Source organism: Xyrauchen texanus, chromosome 49 (genome assembly GCF_025860055.1).
Source record: "Xyrauchen texanus isolate HMW12.3.18 chromosome 49, RBS_HiC_50CHRs, whole genome shotgun sequence".
In the NCBI taxonomy this organism is placed as follows: Eukaryota; Metazoa; Chordata; class Actinopteri; order Cypriniformes; family Catostomidae; genus Xyrauchen; species Xyrauchen texanus.
The window spans coordinates 8,573,697-8,594,922 of record NC_068324.1 but is presented as its reverse complement, the minus strand read 5'-3'; the positions used below and the strand labels follow the sequence as shown (position 1 = coordinate 8,594,922).

Below are 21,226 nucleotides of genomic sequence, written 5' to 3'. Positions count from 1 at the left end.
TAAATTTGCATTATCCATTAGTACAAGCTCTAAATTTTGTGTACCACAAAAGTTAGTTAATACTATCTGTTGTTGTATATTTAAAGGGATAATTAACCCAAAAATGAAAATTATTTTAACATTTACTCACCCTAATGCCATCCCAGATGTATATGACTGTCTTTCTTCAGCAGAACACACAGATTTTTAGGAAAAATATCTCCGCTCTGTAGATCCATACAATGGAAGTGAATGGAAACATAAAAGTAATCCATATGACTCCGTTGTTTAAATCCATATCTTCAGAAGCAGTGTGATAGGTGTAGGTGAAAAACAAAACAATATTTAAGTCTTTTTTTTTTTTTTTTTGCTCTAGATCTCCACTTTCAGATGTAAAAGTGAAAAAATGATTATATTTTGATCTGTTTCTCAACCACACCTATTGTATTGCTTCTGAAGATTTGGAATTAACCACTCGAGTCTTGTGGATTACTTTTGTATCCCTTATGTGATTTTTGGAGCTACAGAGGTCTGATCACCATTCACTTGCATTGGATGGACCTACAGAGCTGCAATATTCCTCTAAAAATCTTTGTGTTTTGCTGAAGAAAGTCATACACATCTGAGATGGTGTGTAAATGATGAGAGGTTTATAATTTTTGGGTGAAATGTCCCTTTAAGAGAGATGTAAGTAATAGAAGCTCCACCTTGACTGATTTGTTTCATGTTCATGAACTTTACTAGGCTGCTGGACCCATGAAGAAGGGCAAACCTGCCTCTGCTCCCAGTGGAAAGTCCAAGAAAACTCAAGATACTAAGGAAGTAGTAGAGACTGAGTTATCTGTAAGTCTGCAATTTTAGTTCTTTGCATTGGCTGATTTAATATTTGTAAAATGTCTTTTTGTTTTGGCATACTAAGTATTTAACTGAGAATTTGACAATTGTTTGACCTAATCAGTTTGACGATTATAGTTCCTTCTCTTAAGGGGCTGTTCACACTTGAACATGTTTTGTTCGACTGCACTCTTTCTATAGTTTTCCATTTAAACGTGGACACACTTTTTTTTTTTTTTTATGATAAACTTGTTTGGCCCAAAAGGGCCCCTAACTGTTTTGTTTAAACACATCAGCTAGAAGTGTGTGAAGAGAAAGCGGCTGCTGTGCTCCCAGCCACCTGTATGCAGCTGCTGGACAGCGGCAACTGGAAGGAGAGACTCGCTAGCATGGAGGAGTTTCAGAGAGTGAGTCATGGCTTGCATATCTCCCTACCTTTTTTGATGTTTGAGTTTTTTGTAATTTGATTTAAACTTGGTATATAAACTTGTGCTCTAAACTTGATCATGTTTTCCTCAGGCAGTGGAACAGATGGACAAATCTGAAATGCCCTGCCAGTCTCTGGTCAAGATGCTGGCTAAGAAACCAGGATGGAAAGAAACCAACTTTCAGGTAGTTGTCTTGAAAATGTATGACCGTTCATAATTATCAGATTTTGCTATTTGTTCTGGGACTGGTTACTGAGATCTCTCCCTTTCTAGGTCATGCAAATGAAGCTGCACATTGTGGGTCTAATCGCACAAAAGGGGTCTTTCTCAAAGACGTCTGCACTGGTGGTTCTGGATGGTCTTGTCGATAAGATTGGAGATGTGAAATGTGGAAGTAATGCTAAAGAAGCTCTGACTGCGATTGGGGAGTCCTGTTCTCTACCATGGACTGCTGAACAGGTTGGTGATTTGCAGTGATTTCCAAAATATGTCTCGGACATGTACTTGACAAGCTTCAAGAGATTCACTCTCATACCATGGTACTGCTGTAATTCTTGTCCAAATTGTGGAAGTTATTTTTTATTTCATTCATCAGGTGGTCTCAATGGCTTTTGCTCAGAAGAATCCTAAAAACCAAGCAGAGACATTGAACTGGTTGGCCAATGCTATGAAGGAGTTTGGATTTGCAGGGTGAGCACTGCACACCTGGATGTCCATTTTTCTTTTCCCACACACAGTTCATCTTTTAATTGCTTCTAACTCTGAATAATCTTCCCCATTATTCAGAATAAATGTGAAGGCATTCATCAGCAATGTCAAAACTGCTCTGGGTGCTACAAATCCGGTGAGTAATTCTGTTAGTCATGGACATCAAAACCAAACTTCCATTGTCATTTTTGTCTTTGCTATAGCCAAAAAAATAAAACAGAGTTCCCACGGATCCTTAAGTCTTATTTATTTTTTATTATTCCGTTTTCCAAAATGTAAGGTTTAAAGTCTTAAATATCTTAAATGATACAACAAAAGTCTTAATTTAAATTTAAAGAGATCTTAAATTTGGGAGTGGAAAGACCAGAATTGTGATATGACCTTATGTGGTTATCAAACTTAAAAAGAATATGATTTAATTAAATAAACGCCTGTGCTGTATTTCTCTCAAGCTCGTTGCACCACATCCAACAACAAATCCAGTGCAGACTTGCCAACCTGTACGCATTTTGCATAGCGGGTACGCATTTTGACCTCCCAAGTACGCTGGTACGATTTGTCACTCTAAACTACGCAAAAACCTGGTGACGCCTCTGTGCACGCGCAGTACTCAAATCAAGCAAAAGCAAAAGAAGAGTTCGACCAATCATAGCACTGGGCTCATTCCCCAAATAGCAATCGGGTATGATTGACAAATGCGCCTATCATTAATAAGAGACTGCAAATCGTCAACAACACAAAATCCTGCTCGATCCCCCTGTTTTACTGATGTCTTAAGTGAGCGAGGACAGTACAGTAGTCACTGTACTTCTAACTCCTTAAGGTAAACTGGTTGTGGTGGATGTGGAAAGTTGAATTATTGAACTGATGGAATTTTACATCACAACATAATTGTTTTTAATTATTATTTATTTTTTTACATATGAAAATTAGGGATGTTTGAAAATAGTCGACTAAATGGTACAGCTGCTGCTAGTCGGCATTGGAAATGATAGTCGACTAGTCTGTTGATATTGAATTCACAATGTTATTTACACATTGCGTTATATTGTTTTTATCATTACTTAAAAAAAATAATTATTAACACAATTATTTAATAAGCGTTTATCTGAAGGATGATTTCATGCTTCTTTCACTCGCGGTGTGCACAGAACAATGCCTGTTGAGCAAAACATGGTATGTTATCAAACCCCGTGCCCCGTCACACTGATGGTACTCCAAAAAAAATGTCCAAGGTTGGCAGGTCTGCCAGTGCGAGAGAGTTGTGAACAAATGACTCTTTAGAAACTGATCTTTTTCATGAATCGCCCGAAAAGAACTGCAGTGCTATGTCCCAATTCGCTTCCTTATACTATGCCCTAACAGTGTACTGTTTTTGTAATGGAACAGTACACATTTAAGTATGTAGCAATGTGCAAGGTTTAGGACATACTACTACCTCATAAAATTGAGGCATGTTACAGAAGCAAACGCTGGCGCTTAGTGACGCACTTCCGGTCATTGTTAAATTGTCAATGTACACAACAGATTCCTCAAATCTCATTTTAACATCCCTTCATTAATTATTTCTCATGTAATTTATAATCTAGAAATAATACAATTATAAAACTCCATTTGCTCTCTCCTTTGAGAAAAAAATCCAAAATAAAAAAAAAATCAATCGGTGCTTCCTACCATATTGATAAGCACGCCATCATACATCTACTCAACACAGGTCTTCTTGTGGAGAGTGTGCCTGATGTTCACTCAGTGATGTGTGCAATAATTTTAAGATTACACAAACCAAACTTAACTCTCTCTAAAATGTCCCTATCCTTATTAAAACATTCACCATGTATTAAATGTACAACATTATAGGAAGAATGTTTTCTTGTATGTAAAACAGACATGCACATAAATGAACAAACATAAGCGTCTAAAATATATATACACGTATATGTGTATAGTCAGCTCTGGAAAAAAGAGACCACTGCAAAATTATCAGTTTCTATCAATTCAATTTTACCATTTATATGCATGTGTTTTTAGTAAAATTACAAGTTTTGTTTTCTATAAATTACTGACAACATTTCTCCCAAATTGCAAATAAAAATATTGTCATTTAGATCATTTATTTGCAGAAAATGACAACTGGTCAAAATAACAAAAAAGATGCAGTTTTTTTCAGAACTCGAATAATGCAAAACAAGTTCATATTCATTTTTAAACAACGCAATATTAATGGTTTAACTTGGGAAGAGTTCAGAAATCAATATTTGGTGGAATAACCTTGATTTTCAATCACAGCTTTCATGCATCTTGGCATGCTCTCCAGCAGTCTTTCACATTGCTGTTGGGTGACATAATGCCACTCCTGGCGCAAACATTCAAGCAGCTCAGCTTTGTTTGATGGCTTGTGGCCATCCATCTTCCTCTTGATCACATTCCAGAGGTTTTCATTAGGGTTCAGGTCTGGAGATTGGGCTGGCCATGACAGGGTCTTGATCCAGTGCTTCTCCAGCCACACATTAATTGACCTCGCTGTGTGGCATCCAACATTGTCCTGCTGGAAAAACCAATCCTCAGAGTTGGAGGAACATTGTCAGAGCAGAAGGAAGCAATTTTTCTTCCAGGATAACCTTGTACATGGCTTGATTTTCATGTGTCCTTCACAAAGATGAATCTGCCCAATTCCATCCTTGCTAAAGTACCCCCAGATAATCACAGATGCAGCGTCTGTCATGTTTGTTCAACTGCAAACCATCCCCGGTGTATTTCAAAGTTAAAGTGCCTTTAAAGTTAAACGGTCAACGCTATGAATCAAATTCGGATTCTTGAATTTGGATTCTTGTAGCCTCTTTCTGCTGCTCCTCATCACAAGAAAAAAAGCCTAAGAAAATTTTATATCGGCTACCAATTTGAAAAAAATCGATTTATAATTTTTACCCATTATCGAAGCGGCACAATCCAATATCAGTCGACCTCTAATTTGTATCTATTTATATAGTGGTACATAAGACATGTTTTCCATGTATATATCACACTAAAATTGGTTTGAGTTTTTAAACTTGCATATAGCCTACCCTATTTTACTGATGAGCGATGTTAAGGCTATGTTGAATGTGTGCCCCTGCCTGTTTTAAGAGTCTGATACATTATTTTGAGATTGTGTTGATTTGTTTTGGTATGTGGATAGAGTATTCATTTTATTTGTTCAGGTCTTGAAAAAGGTCTTAATGTCTTACATTTTATTTTAAAAACACTACAGCAACCCTGTACAGTGATTAGTGAGCATTCTTGCCTGAAATATAGATGGCATCCTGGCCTTTTAGTCAAACTGTAATTCATGTTGATATGTCTGGCCTAATGTATTTGTAATGGCCCGTAATTAGCTACTTTCATGCTAATTTCAGGCTGTGAGGACATCAGCGATCACTCTGCTTGGAGTCATGTTCTTGTATATGGGGGCTCCCCTGCGCATGTTCTTTGAAGATGAAAAACCTGCCCTGCTTTCGCAAATAGATGCAGAGTTTGAAAAGGTAAACATTTCCTTTTTGAATTTTAGAGGTTCAATAGCAGTTGAGAAGTGACCCTTTCAAATACTTGGCCTTGATTGATGGGCTTTTGTGCTCTCATTAAAATCCTTTTTTTATACCCAAATATTGATCGTCTTGACCACACCTATTTGTTTTTGTATTATATTGTTTTTGCATTGCAAGCCCCATCCTCTAGCTTAAATCAAGTAGTTTATAAAGGACTGTGTCTCTTTTGATTTTCACTGGATGTAATAAGCTCTTTAATATATTAATATATGTACCTTGATCAAAGTAGATACTTTGTGAATTGAAAAACTATTTGTTTAAACTCTAAATGAAACTAATTTGCTAGTCAATAGTTGCCAGTGTATTTTCTGTCTAACTTGTGTGTGTATATACAAGTTAAGGCATTCTCTTTTGATGTCTGACCTTTTTGCCTTTTCATCCTCCTTTAGATGCAGGGCCAGTCTCCTCCTGCACCCTTCCGTGGTGCCAAGAAAGCTGGAGGTGATGAGGAGGGAGAGAAGGCTGAGGAAGAGGAAGTTGATGGTGGAGCTGGAGACATCATGGACCTGCTGCCCAGAACTGACATCGGGTCAGTCAGTGTGCCAGTACAAATACAAATTCCTTTTGATTAGATAATGTATCCATTAGACAACTTTTGTATACCAGCAAAAATGTAGCATCATTTTTGTAGAATTGTCCAATTTAAAGGGTAGAGTTTGCATTTGTGACTCAATGTTTTCTCATTGACAGTGATAAAATCACATTGGACATGGTGTCTAAGATCGGAGATAAAAACTGGAAGATCAGAAAGGAAGGGCTTGATGAGGTGACAGCTGTCATTTCTGAGGCCAAATTCATCCAGGCTAACATTGGCGATCTGCCCTTGGCACTGAGGGGACGTCTCAATGACTCCAACAAAATACTGGTAATGCAGACTCTGTTCACACAATGTTGTCATAAATGAGAAATTTGAATTGAATGCTATGGATTAAAATTTTAATTTGGCTTACTATTTGCCCCATAGTTTTTAAAAGTCCCCATTTTCATCCAGATGTGTATTTGTTTTAATGTATTTTTTTGTTGTATGTAAAAGTACATATTGTAATCACAAAATAAAATGTGTCCATAGGTTCAGCAGACTCTTGGTATTCTGCAGCAGATAGCCACTGCCATGGGTCCAGCTCTTAAACAGCACATCAAGAACCTGGGAATCCCCATTATTACTGTTCTAGGAGACAGCAAGGTATAAAATGCACAGTGTTGAACTTGTTTTCCATTCATTTAAAGGGATAGTTCACCCAAAAATGAACATTTGTTTTATTTACTCACCCTCATGATATCCCAGGTATGTATTACTTTCTTTTTTCACCAGAACACATTTGAAGAAAAATAAATTATCATATTGCTTTAGGAATCATTAATTTAATCGCTGGAGTCGTATCTACGTTTATGCTGACTGACTGTGATTTTTAGAGCTTCAAAAGAGAAATCTCCATTCACTTGCATTAAGGACCTACTAAGCTAAGATATTTTTCTATTTTTATTCTAATGTGTTCTGGTGAAGAAATAAATTCATACACACCTGGGATATCATGAGGGTAAATAATGAGCGATTTTTCATTTTTGGGTGAACTCTCCCTTTAAAGATCTGTGTATGGTCATGCTTTCTTGCACCTAAAGCTTCTGCCTCTTGTTTGTTCCAGCACTGGCTAATCAGATAAGCCCTAACTAGATCAGTGAATTGTTTCTCATTTGTATGAAATTTGACTCCTGTGTTCTTAGTCAAATGTCCGTGCGGCTGCCCTGACGACACTGAATGCCTGGGTGGAGCAGACAGGAATGAAGGAGTGGCTTGAAGGAGAGGACCTGTCAGAAGAGCTCAAGAAGGAAAACCCCTTCCTCAGACAGGAGGTGCAACAAAACTGACAGGCTTCTGTTTAAAGTGCTGCAATAACTACATTACCTTCCTTTAGACAGGATTGTTTTCAGTTGCTGTAAAGTTGGTCATTTTTAAGGGGGAAATACCACATGTGTTAATCAGCCCAGCCATCACAATTATTGGCCAAAACAAATCAGATGATTATAGTAATTTTCTTAGCCAGTATATTGGACTACCATAAATCATGTGTTCTTAAAAGTAACATGCAATCATAAATAGTCCTTTTTAAATGAGAAACATCCTTTTTTTTGTTTTTTGCCTAATTGATTAGTGCATATTACTTTGCAGAGAATAAAGTTTGTCTTCATCTTTCAACAATATGTTATGACTCTGAAATTACTTTTAAAAGGTGGGGGGAAAAAAGTCTCAGTCGGTGTCTGTCCCCTGTAGGTGCTCGGCTGGCTGGCTGAGAAGCTGCCTACCTTGCGCACGGTGCCCACAGACCTGATGCTGTGTGTGCCTCCCCTGTATACCTGTCTGGAGGACCGCAGTGGTGATGTGCGCAAGAAAGCTCAGGACGCACTCCCCACCTTCATGATGCACCTGAGCTATGAAAAGATGAACAAAGCAACCGTCAAACTGAAGGCAAGTGCCTAGTAGCTGGGTAGGATGAGAATATCAGGTTCAGGGGGGTGGGATCTTATGACTTAGTATGTTCTAGGTAGGAGGCTTACTGTCCTGACACCTGCATGTCAGCATGCCAAAAACCACGGAGAACACTGCAAAGCAGTGCCCTTTGCAACCACCTTGAACATCATAACAACATCCTAGAAATCACCCAGAAAACATGAAATTCTCTGGTTTGATATTATCATAGCTAGACACAAGCAAACCATTGTCATTATCTGCTGCTAAAATAACTTTCAGTATAAAGCTTTTTTCGCTTTTGATACTGTTGCTTTTCACTATCTTCCTTGCTCCAAAGAACAGATGGATTATAAGAACAGAACATATTGATCAACTTCTGAACAGAGAAAAGCAGCCATGTAATCTCTCTCGTCTTTCTGCAGCCTGCCTCAAAGGACCAGGTGGTTGGCATGCTGGAGAAGGCCAGGGCCATGATGCCAGCCAAGCCTGCTGCTCCTGCCAAAGCTGCTGCTTCCAAACCCGCCTCCAGCGCCTCTTCCTCCAAACCAGCCTCAGGTTCACACTCTTTCCTTTAAACAAAGCTAACACGACACCACTGCTGCCTGCTAGACCGATACGTACAGAAGCCTTCGAGTCCGGTTCAAAACTACTGTGAATCCTGTTAGTGGGTTTAAAATCAGACATGTATGACCTGTTTTACCAAATCTTAGTGTAGTGGTGTCTTATCTGAAAATAAAGGTGTTGTGAGTAAAACACATGATTTGTTTGTACTACCTAACATATATCACTGAATGGGTGTCTCTTTAACAGCCATAGGCTTTGGAAACAACAAAGTCATTCAGCCATCTTGGCAGAGAACTTGCCAATTAGAAACCATCCCTATATATCAAACATTTTGGATTCCTGGCATTGGGTTGGCGGACAAATTTTTGGAGGGCTGGATTTGGAAACGCAGCATGTGGCTGACTTTACCAAAATGGCACAAGATGGCTGAAATCTCTACGGCACCTTTAAAACGTTGTTTTTATTGTACAGCTCCAGCCAGGAACCAGACTCCCTGTGAAGACTACAGTGAACCAGAACCCAAACCAGACACCAAGAAAACTAAACCAGCAGGACCTGTGGCTAAAAAGGTGTGAAGCATTTTTAAATTTTTTATTGCCAACATCTGGTCTGTTATAAGCTATAACATGGCTTGTATCATGGAGAGACAATGGCAGTGTTTGTTTGTTTTTCTAGCAAAGACTATGAGGGGGAAAATAATAGGGTTCTGCATTTTTAGCTGTTATATGCATGTTCCTCTCTGAAGGATACATTTTTTGCATTGACTAGAGAGCGAGCATGGAGCTCAAGGTGAAGGGTGATAAAGATAATACGAGTAAACAAAACAGGCTCTCGAGAGGGATGCCTAGCAACCAGCAGGTACAATAGACTTCCTTTTTTTTTTTCACAAAGCACCAATAGCACTGGAGTGAGGTGGCTGGTTTTGGTGTGTAAGCACTGCATGTGACGTTAAAAACGTATTTGTAACTACCACTATTTGTTCTATCATCCCCTCCCTTCATTGTTGAACGTGGGGTTGCAATACCAAATTGTCAGGAGCATGAAATAAACCAATATTTATGCCATAGCAAATTCTGAAATACCTTTTAAACGTACTCCAATTTAAAATTCTTCATGAATATGTCTTATGCCATCCCAGATGTGTATGACTTTCTTCTGTTGAACACACATTAAGATTTTTAGAAGAATATCTAAACTCTATTGGTCCATTCATTGCAAGTAAATGGTGTCCAGAACTCTGAAGCTCCAAAAAGCACATATAGGCAGCTTAAATGGAGACAATTGACTCTAGTGGTTAAAGCCATGTCTTCAGAGGGTATGATGGGTCTGGGTGAGAAACAGATCAGTTGTCAAATAAGTTTTTGAATAAATTCTCCTCCCTGCATAATGAACGAGTCGCCAAAAACAAAAGAATTGAAAGTGGAGATTTATAGTAAAAAATGTTTTTTTTTTTTTAAATTATATTGACCTGTTTCTCACCCAAACCTATTCTGTTGCTTCTGAAGACATTGATTTTAACCACTAAGAGTCATTTGGATTACTTGTATGCTGCCTTTTTTGGACCTTCAAAGTTATAGCCACCATCTACTTGCATTGAATGGCCCTACAGAGCTGAGGTTTTTTTTTTTTTTCTAAAAATCTTTGTGTTCTGCAGAAGAAAGTCATACACATCTGGTATGGCATGGGGAGTTAATGATGAGAGAACTTACATTTTTGGGGGAACTATTTCTTTAGGGCAATGTGACTGGACATTTAAGAAAGGTTAAAGAGCAATATTAGCATATTGAATATTCATGAGATTAACCTTTGACATAGCAGAAAAACTGGTATCGAATTTGTAGCATCTGCTAATGCAACGTTTTACTTGACGCAGGGTGTCGTTGGTAAGAAACCTCCTGTGAAAGCCGTTGCAAAGGATGAGGAAGACCGGTCTGGACCCATCTTCATCCTCATACCCAACGGCAAAGAGCAGAGGATAAAGGAAGAAAAGGCATTGAAGGTGAGATGTAACGCAACTTGCAACAGTTTTCTCAACTTTTGAACTCCGCAACATTCAGTATTTTGACAAGTTCTAAACTCCTCTCCAGATTCTGAAGTGGAACTTCGTGACTCCTCGTGACGAGTACGTGGAACAGCTGAAGACTCAAATGTCAACCTGTCTGGCCAAATGGCTCCAAGATGAGCTCTTCCATTTTGACTTTCAGCGGCACGTTAAAGCAATTGGTGCCATGATTGAGGTTAGTCTCATCAGACTCATCGTAGTGTAGTGATGTTAAGCAAAAAATGTTTTCCATAAATTTTATACATGTAGATCTACAGCAAACACTATATCAAGTCATACTATACTTGTCTTTCTCAGCACATGGAGGCGGAGTCTGAGGCTGTGATTAGCTGTCTGGATTTGGTGTTGAAATGGTTCACCCTGCGGTTCTTTGACACCAACACCAGTGTATTGATGAAAGCCCTGGAATTTTTGAAGCTGCTCTTCATCATGCTGAGCAGGAAGAACTACCAGCTCAACGACAATGAGGCCGCCTCATTCATTCCCTACCTGATCCTTAAGGTAGCTCTTTTAGTTCATCTATCCAAGTACAATTCCCACCCCCCCATATTCTATATACAGCCTAACATGATCCTTTCTGTTTGCTCTCCCTTGCCAGGTTGGGGAGTCAAAAGATGTGGTGCGCAAAGATGTTCGTGCAATTCTGACGATGCTGTGTAAAGTGTATGCCGCCAGTAAAGTCTTTCCTTTCCTAATGGAAGGGACCAAATCGAAGAACTCTAAGCAGAGATCTGGTAAATAAAAATCCTATTATTTTTAATGAAAATGCTTTACATGAGTTGAGACAGGTAAAATTTTCATTTTTTTGCATGCACTGGTCTAATGCCAGATTCAATAAAGGAGTTGTGCATATCAAGCAATGGTGCAGATGCGCCCACAAACCCGTTGCTAATTTTGCGGGCTGGTTCGGAGTACTCTATAGCGGATAATGCAGCAGTCCATCACGATCTGACACACTACCGGGACCGCATCAATTTGATCAGACACCTGGATGATCTCTTTAACATGCTGAGGAGCGCTTGACTACACCGCACATCTGTACTTCTCCATCATTTGATGAATTATTGTTGAAATGATCGATAAAGTCAAGAAAATGAAGCTGGGCTCGTTTTTAAAATGGGTGCGATATCTGTGGTGTAGGTTCACAAAAGCCGACATAGATTAGACCGATTTAATCTGCAATCTGTGTTGCACGACGATAATCGCTTATGGTAATACAAACGATCTGTATTGCCAACTTAAAATGAAGCACGCTAAAGAATGTTATGAAGGCCAAAAGATGCGTTACGCAATAAAGAATTGTTTAGAAAGATATTTAAATTGTATTTTCTTCAAGACTTTTTTTTTTTTTTTTTTTTAATGTAATATTTTCTTTGTTACTTTGCTTTGGAAAAAGATCTTCAGACTGAAATGTGGCATAACATGAAATTGAGTATTATGATGAGGTTGATTTGAGAAAAGAAAAAAAATCTGTTTTACAAGTTTTAAATAAAAAGAACATTTATATACAAGGAGGTAGTTTTCATTTAAAGTATTTATTTCACTGACTAATTAAAAAAAAAAAAAATCATTTAAAATATGGTCGTCTTAATGAATTTGTAATTTTTTCTCTCTCTAGAAAATCAATACTGTATCTCAATATATATTGTTATGATATAAAATGACTCCAATCATGATATAAGATTTTGATCCTTTTGCCCACTACTAATTTCACTAATTGTAACAGCCTCCTAACAGTGTTGCTAGACATTTTGTAAAGTTGAGTTTGGCTTATACATTGCTTATTCATTCTTCAGAATGTCTTGAGGAGCTTGGGTGCCTGATTGAGAACTTTGGTATGAATGTGTGTCAGCCGACTCCAGCCAAATCTCTTAAAGAAATCGGCGTTCACATCGGAGACCGTGACACCACTGTCCGCAACGCTGCACTCAATACTGTTGTGGCTGCTTACAACACTTGTGGAGACCAAGTCTTCAAACTAATTGGCAATGTAAGACATCAAGATGCCATTAAACACCAAAGCCTTTCCCTTTATGTATTATATTTGTATTCATTTAAAAAATCTACAATTTTCTGATTAATTTTGACTTTAAGACATTAAGATGATTTGTTATTTCCTTGCTTCAGAGTCTTGGACAAATTCTTGTTTTTGATAGGCTAATAGTTTTATCATTTTACCAAGCAAAAAAGGAAAGAAAAAAATTTTTTCAAGTAATTACTAAATGTTTAAGCATCAGGAGATAAAAAGCTTTGTTTTTGTAAAGCTTTCAGAGAAGGAGATGAGCATGCTTGAAGAGAGAATCAAACGCTCTGCTAAGAAGACACCCGCAGCCAAACAGGAGCGAACCCAGAGGGAACATCCCACCAATCCCAATGCTACTTTTCTCCGCAAGCCTGCTCAGGAGGAGGTGCCTAATAAACTCAAGTATGTACCACTAATGTGTGCGTCTTTGATCTCAAGTTACACCCCATAAACTTTTATTACACATAATACACTCTAAAATGTTCTTTTGAACGCCACAGGTAAGTTCTAGAGTAGATGGGTGAAGCATGAACTGAATGTCTGGCCCATGTCTAATACTGTATGTCTTTCTGTATTCTTTGTAAAGCACATGACTCGTTCTCTGTCATGGTCTCATTCTATCCTCTTGTGTCATTTGCATGTTGTTTCTTAATCCTGAGCCTTTCTCTTCTCCTTTCACTATTCCTTTCTTTTCTTCGCTGGCCTCCATGGACAGAATAATGTATCGAACTTACAGGATGTAAGTACTGCCGTAACGTTGTAGGCACTGCTCACATGGCACCTGACATCCTGGAGATCTAGAGACCATTGTTAAAAAAAGACTTTGAAATAAATGTTAGGGCAATGACAAGCTTAATATATGGAAAATTAAATTTTTGGTCTCTTATTTTGTTGACACAAAAAGGAAAAAGCAGGAACAAAATTTAAATGGTGAAATTTCACAAGAAGTGAAATTAGATTGGAAAAAGTTCATTCAAGTGTAAGGACCTGCAAATGTGAGATTTAGTGTTTCTGTAATATGGTACACAATGGTCTCAAATGCAGCAAAAGTGACAGCAATCTTAATTTTTAACAGTCAAGCTCGGGCACAGAATGCTCACCTAGAGCACTCTGCTCCATCCATCCCTAAAGAGTTTCAGCTGGATCTTGATGTGTTCGAGAACAACCACACATGTGCCAGCGACATACCCGACTTGGTGCAGCACAAACTGGATGAAGTCCTGGAGCCGGTCATGATCCCCGAGCGAAAGTAAGATCTTGTCACAATGAAGGGCTCATTTCAATAGTTCCTTAATTAACACTGTACAATATTTTGAAATCTAGAAGTCTAGGTTCAGTACATTTGTGTTAGATGTTAATACATTGTGACTTCTAAAAGTTTAGACGGCATCTGTTTAGTGAGATGATTACATTTTTAATGTTTCTCAGGATGCGCACGGTTTCCCCTCATTTTGATGACATTCACAACAGCACTGCCTCCACCATCAACTTTGTCATCTCACAGGTGGCCAGTGGAGATATTAACACTAGTATCCAGGCCTTAGCACAGGTGGGTGTCCTGCTTGGGGTTTTTGTATCATGACATTACCAGACTTGGTTAAAGGAATAGTTCACCAAAAAATTTAAATACTCTCATGCACTCACCCTCATGCCATCCCAGATGTTTATGACTTTTTCATCTGCAGAACACAAATTAGGATTTTTGTTCAAACCTTTTTTTATTATAGAACAATCCTTATTACAAACATAGGTTATTACACATGATCCTTTTTTTCCAAACCAAAACTTAACAATAACAACATAAATAAAACTAATGAAAATACAAGTAGAGGTGGGATAAATGGTCATGTATACAAACAGTTTAAAATATTGAATCCACAAGCCATTGAGATGTAGTTGGAGTTCATTCGATTTCCAGTGGAGTAGAATACGATATAGGAATACAAACTAAAAAGGAGGTAAAAGATAAACTATCCAGTTGTTTAGAGTTAAACCAAGATCAGACCTTTTGTTACCCCAAAAATTGCTATAGCAGTGCAAACGTCAATACTGACTTTTAACACCTTAGACATAATTGAAAATAATTAATCATAAACATATGACTCAATACACAGATACCCAACATCTATCGCATCTGTCTTCAATATTGGGAAATATTTCAGATAGCCGGGCCTTGGAAAAATGAATTCTTTGTAGTATTTTAAATTGTATGAGGCCAAGACGAGCACATATTGTACTAAAGCGTATTCTGTCCTGCGCACCCACCCACCAGGGGGTAGAGAGGATTAATTAGAAAATAGTGGCAGAGCAATGTCTAATCTGCAAAAACCGAAATGAATGGGATTCTGACAACCCCAATTCGGGAGAGAGCTGTACATGGATACAAAAGGTGCCATCTTTATACAAGTCTTGAAAACATCTCAAGCCTTTTACATGCCACTGCATAAAAACACAATCGGTAAGAGATGGGGGAAACTTCTGCTTCAACATTAATGCAATTAATGGAGAATTATAAGTACATTTTAAGTATCACAAGAATTGGCACGATATCCGAAGGGTTGATGCAACTAATGGAGTATGTGCAGAGGAAGAGGTGTTACGGGATAGGGGTGAAGTAAGCAAAGCCAACAGGGAGGAAGGATATACATGATTTTGCCTCAGTGTCCCATGATAACTTGTGATTATTTGCTGACCAATAGTAAAACATAAAATGGTGTAGAGATCCAAGCCAAATTTTCCCAACATGGATAAGATTTCTGGGAAACTGGAAATTGGGTTAGAAATGTATAATAATAAATAATCGGCATAGAGTGACAATTTAATTTCTATGCCTGACCACACTACACTCTGAAGCAAAGGGGAGGACCTCAGAGCGATTGACAATGGTCCAATGGCCAGTGCGATCAGAAATCTAATGAGGATTTTTAGAAGAATATCTCTGCTCTGTAGGTCCATACAATGCATGTCAAAGTTTAAAGCTTCAAAAAGCACATAAAGGTTGGATCAAAAGTAATCCATAAAACTCCTGTGGTTTAATCCATGTCTTGTGACATGATCTAATCAGTTTTGGGTGAGAAAAGACCAAAATGTAACTCCTTTTCACGGTGCGTCTTGCCATGATATCAAGCTCAATTACACTTCCTAGTGCTTCCAAGCACTAGGAAGTTTAATCGAAGTAAAAAGAGGATACATTGTAATCCATTCTAACCCAAAACCAATTGGATCACTTCTGAAGACATTAAGTAAACCACTGGAGTCTTACTGATTACTTCTAAGCTGCCTTTTGTTCTTTTTGGAACTTCAAAGTTTTGGTCACCATTCTCTTGCATTGTATGGACATACTGATCTGGTATGGCATGAGGTTGAGGTGTTGAGAAAATAAATTTTTCTCCCAAAAATAAAAATTCAAAGTTCACTGTGCACATACGAAAAGACGGAATTTCCTGTGATGGCCTCTCGCAGATTGATGAGGTGTTGAGGCAGGCGGACAAGGCAGAAGCTATGTCTGGACACATCGACCAGTTCCTCATTGCCACTTTCATGCAGCTGCGGCTCATTTACAACACACACATGGCTGACGATCGCCTGGACAAGAAAGACATCTTCAAACTCTACAGCTGCATCATAGGCAACATGCTTTCGGTGAGTGCTGTTCAGAGGTTTTGGGCTTCTCACGGTCATTGAAAACCTGTAAATATCAGGGCATAGGTTTCCTATATTTCCAGGAATGCAATTGATAGATAGTTGTTTTTGTTGTTTTTTGGAGATTACACACATTTTAGAATAATGTTTAGATTTATTGTGACGATTGGACATACAAGTGCAAATTTGCCTCAACAATAAACAAAAGGAGTGGGAACCCTGAAGTTTCTTCTTAATCTCAGTTTTGGAAGATCTCTGTTTGGAAATTGAGAAACTGTTACTACTACAGAGAATTGCAGGATGCGCAAACACATCTGCTATTGTAGCTCTAGAAACAAGCAGCTTTTGTTATGCTCTGGTAGAAAATCATTTTCAAATTAAAATGCGTTGCGGATCTGCAGTTAAACAAAGGTCATCAGTCTTCAGTATGCTGAGTAATTGTCATCCCTTTTCAGCTGTTCTCAATGGAGAGTCTGGCACGGGAAGCCTCCATGGGTGTCCTGAAGGACCTGATGCATGGTCTGATCACACTAATGTTAGACTCCAGAGTGGAGGACATTGAAGATGGACCGCAGCTCATTCGCTCGGTCAATCTGCTTGTGGTCCGAGTGTTGGAGAAATCTGACCAGACAAACATCCTGAGGTCAGCAAAGCAAGATACCTTCAATTTTACCATGCTGTATAAATTTGTCCCACTGTGGTGCTGTAGACTTGTTGCCCACAGGTAAAAGATAATTCTGGTTTCTTTTCCAGTGCTTTGCTGGTGCTTCTCCAGGACAGTCTTACAAGCACCGCTGGCTCCCCCATGTTCTCTGAACTCGTCATGAAGGTATGATTGGCTCACTTTGTTAAATCATCAATGTATGTGTACACACATATCTTAAGCATGACACTTGGCTCAGTAGCTAAGGGTCACATCTTTTAAAAGACCTAAAGAGTTATAAGCTCAAGGCTCATTTTTAAAAACCAATGCCATTCAAAATGGACTAAGCTTCATAACTTCAGAGTGAAACCAGATTTTAAACTGGAATTGTAGGGTGGGACCTCATTTTATCCAATGAAATTTGTTTGGATGGTGTCCGCAGAAAAGTAATTGCATTGGTGGATACATTTTAAGAAAAACACTACTAAAGAGCCCTGAATTGTGCACAAGAAGGCTAGATCTATTTATTAAAGTAAATTCACTTTTGATTTCATTTCTGAATGATACCCATCTCTATCCCATACAGTGTCTATGGAGAATGATCCGTTTCCTGCCTCAGACCATCAACAGCATTAATTTGGACCGCATACTCCTGGATGTCCACAACTTCATGAAGGTTTTCCCTAAAGAGAAGCTTAAACAGCTCAAGAGTGACGTTCCCCACCGGACTCTGAAGACACTGCTACATACGCTCTGCAGGCTCACAGGTGCCAAGGTACACTTCGGACCTTAAAGGGACCCACCACTCAAAATATTTATGTTGTTCTTAACAAGTATGAATTTTTATAACCCTTTACAAATAAGGTTCCATTTGTTAACATTAGTTAACATTCTTAAGCATTTATGAATCTTATTTAACGTTAATTTCAACATGTACATTTGTTTATATCAAAAGTTGTATTTGTTAACTTTGTTATTTCATGGTGCATTAACTAATGAACAATAATTTTTAATTTTTTTATTAACTAACATTTAACAAATTGTATAACAAATATATTGCCAATTGTTAGTTTGTGATGCCTAATACATTAACTGATGTTAACGAATGGAACCTTTTTGTAAAGTGTTTCCACTTTTTTTTTTTTTTTTTTTTTTTGTGTAACTCAAAAGGAGATACATAAGGCCGTATGTTGGTCTGTTACCATTTTCATTTCATTTTCATTGCTTCTCTTTTTCATACAATGAAAGTGAAATGTGACTGAGGCTATCATTCTGACAAACATCTCTTTTGTGTTTCATGGAAGTCAGTCATATGGGTTTGGAACAACATGAGGGCGATGAAATTATGACTATTTTAACTTTTGGGTGAACTATCGCTAAAATGGGGATCTCCTTGGCAATCTTTTTGCTCTTTTTGAAAGTGATTTGCCATTGTGTGTAACAGATATTAGATCACATGTCCATGATTGAGAACCGCAACGAGTCCGAACTGGAGGCGCATCTCAGGCGGGTGGTCAAACATTCTGCAAACCTCTCTGGACTTAAGTCTGACAAGAGCACCGAGAAGTCTGCCCTCAGATCGGTACGTACAAATCACCACTTGAAGTTGGACTTCCAGCTTTAATGTCAACATGATGTGGGTGTATATCAGGCAAACACTATGGCACCCAGGGAGATATTTATAAACAACTGTGGCCACATTCACTTTTGAGCAAATGCATCAATGAGTCAAGTTTCCTACATTTACATGTGTGATGAGGGAGGGCATTGCCATTTTTTTCTTTTGGCCATCATCTGAGCACCAGGCAATAAATAAACACCTTTACAGTCTGTGATTGGAGATATCAAGTGCTAACATTATGGTTATCTTTCAGTGGTTTTGCCTGTGCATCTGTTTCCATTTTATAGCACGGTGTCATTTTGTTGTTTTACTGCATTGTATTTAAATTTGGATAGGATGACAAGGTGATCAAGGCCAAAGTGAGTGACATCCTGTCTGAAATCTTTAAAAAGATCGGCTCCAAAGAGAACACTAAAGAGGTAACATTACAGCAGAGGATACAGAGTATTTGCTAAATGTAATTTAAGCTTGTTTTTTTTTTGGGGCCAAATCATTTGTAGTTTAACATTTTAGTCCTTGTGCACCTGCAGTTGGGTTTATTTGCCAGTATATTTTATCTTAGTACACTGAAATGCACTCATTCTCCAGGGCTTGACAGAGCTGTATGAGTACAAGCAGAAGTATTCTGATGCAGATCTTGAGCCCTTCCTGAGGAACACATCCCAGTTCTTCCAGAGCTACGTGGAGCGAGGACTTCGCATGATCGAGTCGGAGCGTGAAGGAAAAAGCAGAATCCAGAGCTCCACAAGTGAGTCACCTAACCCGTTGTGATTGACCACACATCATACCTCGATCCACACTCAATCATACAGATTTTTACTTGGCAATTTCATGGTTTAAACCTGGTTTCATTCATGGTCAAAAAGAAACATTTAGGAACCTTTACATCCTGACTAAATTTCCAAATCTCTTTATACCATGTTAAGGCTTGTTTTAAGGTGGAGTCTTATGCCTTTGTTTTATGCTAGGGCACTGATGTTTGTTGTGTGTGTTTTTGTTTTATTTATTTATTTATTTTTTATAATCTTTCAGTAATCCCTCAGCACAGCACAGATTCCTATTTGCCGAGCTCCAGCTCTGTGTCCATCAACAGTAACGGAGAAGATCTGAACGCTGCAGCCTACTACGAGAGACTTAAGATTTTACGGCAACGGCGCGGCCTTGAGAACTCAGCGGTTAGTTTTACTATAACTTCTACGTTTTCTTAAGTCAGCTCCCAGCTATAGACATTGATCATTCATGGTGTTTATCTTTCTACATGTTTGGTTTCTATGCAAAAATTGAGCTTTTTCTGCATATTCCTGACATGTAAGTGTTTGTCTTGTATCTGTGGCACCTGGAGACACGATTTCATTTCTATTTTTAATTGATGCATTTTGAATTTTGTAAATTTGTTTTGCTAAATACCTCTACATATTTATCAAATGTGCCTTTTTTTTTTTTTTTTTTTTTAAGTTTAAACATTTTTTAATTTTTTTTAAAATACCCCTTTTATAAATTTAGAATTTCAAAGAGTTAAGCATTTGTCATTTGATTTCTTTCAGAGTTAGAAATAATTTTTTCCCCTAAATATTACACATTTTGAATTTTAAAACAAAATTTAATTCAGTTTGTTTGTGTAAATATATGATTTGATTAAAATTGTGTAAATACTACATATTTCAACTTTCAAAATGTTATTTAGTTTAAAGTTTTTAAAATTGTGAAAATTTTAATTTCAAAATGTTCCTTTTTTTTTTTTTTTTGGAAATAATTTACATTTTAAAATGCTCAATTTAAACTTAGACTTTTTGTGTAAAGACTACATTTTGAAATTGGAAATTTAGAATATATTTATCTATTTGTAAATGTGGAGGTAAAAAAGCTAAAATTGCTACATTTAATCTTTTACTGCAGCCTGAGGAAGACCGACCTACTCTCAATTCCCTGAGACCATCGGTGGCCTCCTCCACAGACATGCTCCACAGCAAACTCTCCCAGCTAAAGGAATCTCGTGAGCACTTCCAGCAGGAACAGTCTCACTCTCACAGCCCCACCCGCTCCTCTTCCCCCGCCTCCAACCTTGATGACCTTAAAAAGAGACTGGAAAGGATAAAGAGCAACCGCCAGTGAAATTAAGCCCTGCCTTAATTTAACGCTTGCACTAGATAGTCAGCTAAATCTCACATCTTAAGGCTTTCTCTCCCTTACATAACCATAACGTTTTCCAGGGTAAATGTGCATAGATTACAGTTATGCAAATAGGAACTCCAACGGCACTCCAGCGGATCTGTCTGCATTGTATTATATGAAGTAAACTAATTTTTATGTATGTTAGTATTGTGCACAATTGTTTTTTTACATAGTAGCTAACCACACCAGTCTTTTATGTGTCATTTAGGGTTTTGCGTGTACAGTTTCCTTGTGCGGAATGCTGTAATATGTATGTGAGGCTGGCAGTTTTTGTTTTATAGAGGTTTTAGAGATCTAAATTAAAATGTTGCTTTCACTTGGTCTCTCAACTTCCATTAGTCATTTTGGCTGTTTTCTTTCTGCCTTTCAATTTTCCATCATTGAAGTGATAATAACTGTGAAGGATTGATTCCTTTCTTTTAAGGAGCATAGCATGAAGTACTGGATCGTTCTTTTATGTAAATAAAGTTTGCATTACTAAAGGCCGTTTATTCCGTTTTTC

The 21,226-nt window shown here is 37.9% G+C and overlaps 1 protein-coding gene across 3 annotated transcripts in view; it reads left to right on the top strand.

The window, feature by feature from the left end:
- ckap5 (cytoskeleton associated protein 5) overlaps window positions 1-21,226 on the top strand; it is a 34,237-nt gene extending 13,011 nt beyond the window's left edge. The window contains exons 14-45 of one of the 3 annotated variants that reach the window (XM_052123095.1): window positions 724-822; window positions 1,110-1,220; window positions 1,333-1,425; window positions 1,515-1,700; window positions 1,837-1,931; window positions 2,028-2,085; window positions 5,342-5,467; window positions 5,920-6,059; window positions 6,221-6,395; window positions 6,600-6,713; window positions 7,253-7,381; window positions 7,800-7,994; window positions 8,420-8,552; window positions 9,033-9,130; window positions 10,435-10,560; window positions 10,649-10,798; window positions 10,921-11,124; window positions 11,222-11,357; window positions 12,420-12,613; window positions 12,888-13,048; window positions 13,362-13,385; window positions 13,722-13,895; window positions 14,075-14,195; window positions 16,109-16,288; window positions 16,744-16,931; window positions 17,042-17,117; window positions 17,518-17,706; window positions 18,376-18,513; window positions 18,888-18,971; window positions 19,141-19,300; window positions 19,585-19,727; window positions 20,449-21,226. In XM_052123095.1, the coding sequence (XP_051979055.1) occupies window positions 724-822; window positions 1,110-1,220; window positions 1,333-1,425; window positions 1,515-1,700; window positions 1,837-1,931; window positions 2,028-2,085; window positions 5,342-5,467; window positions 5,920-6,059; window positions 6,221-6,395; window positions 6,600-6,713; window positions 7,253-7,381; window positions 7,800-7,994; window positions 8,420-8,552; window positions 9,033-9,130; window positions 10,435-10,560; window positions 10,649-10,798; window positions 10,921-11,124; window positions 11,222-11,357; window positions 12,420-12,613; window positions 12,888-13,048; window positions 13,362-13,385; window positions 13,722-13,895; window positions 14,075-14,195; window positions 16,109-16,288; window positions 16,744-16,931; window positions 17,042-17,117; window positions 17,518-17,706; window positions 18,376-18,513; window positions 18,888-18,971; window positions 19,141-19,300; window positions 19,585-19,727; window positions 20,449-20,664 (4,416 nt within the window). In that variant the 3' untranslated portion in view covers window positions 20,665-21,226. Of the gene's footprint in view, window positions 1-723; window positions 823-1,109; window positions 1,221-1,332; window positions 1,426-1,514; window positions 1,701-1,836; window positions 1,932-2,027; window positions 2,086-5,341; window positions 5,468-5,919; window positions 6,060-6,220; window positions 6,396-6,599; window positions 6,714-7,252; window positions 7,382-7,799; window positions 7,995-8,419; window positions 8,553-9,032; window positions 9,131-9,329; window positions 9,420-10,434; window positions 10,561-10,648; window positions 10,799-10,920; window positions 11,125-11,221; window positions 11,358-12,419; window positions 12,614-12,887; window positions 13,049-13,361; window positions 13,386-13,721; window positions 13,896-14,074; window positions 14,196-16,108; window positions 16,289-16,743; window positions 16,932-17,041; window positions 17,118-17,517; window positions 17,707-18,375; window positions 18,514-18,887; window positions 18,972-19,140; window positions 19,301-19,584; window positions 19,728-20,448 lie in introns of all 3 variants that reach the window. The other 2 variants (XM_052123094.1, XM_052123097.1) reach the window with 2 other exon arrangements.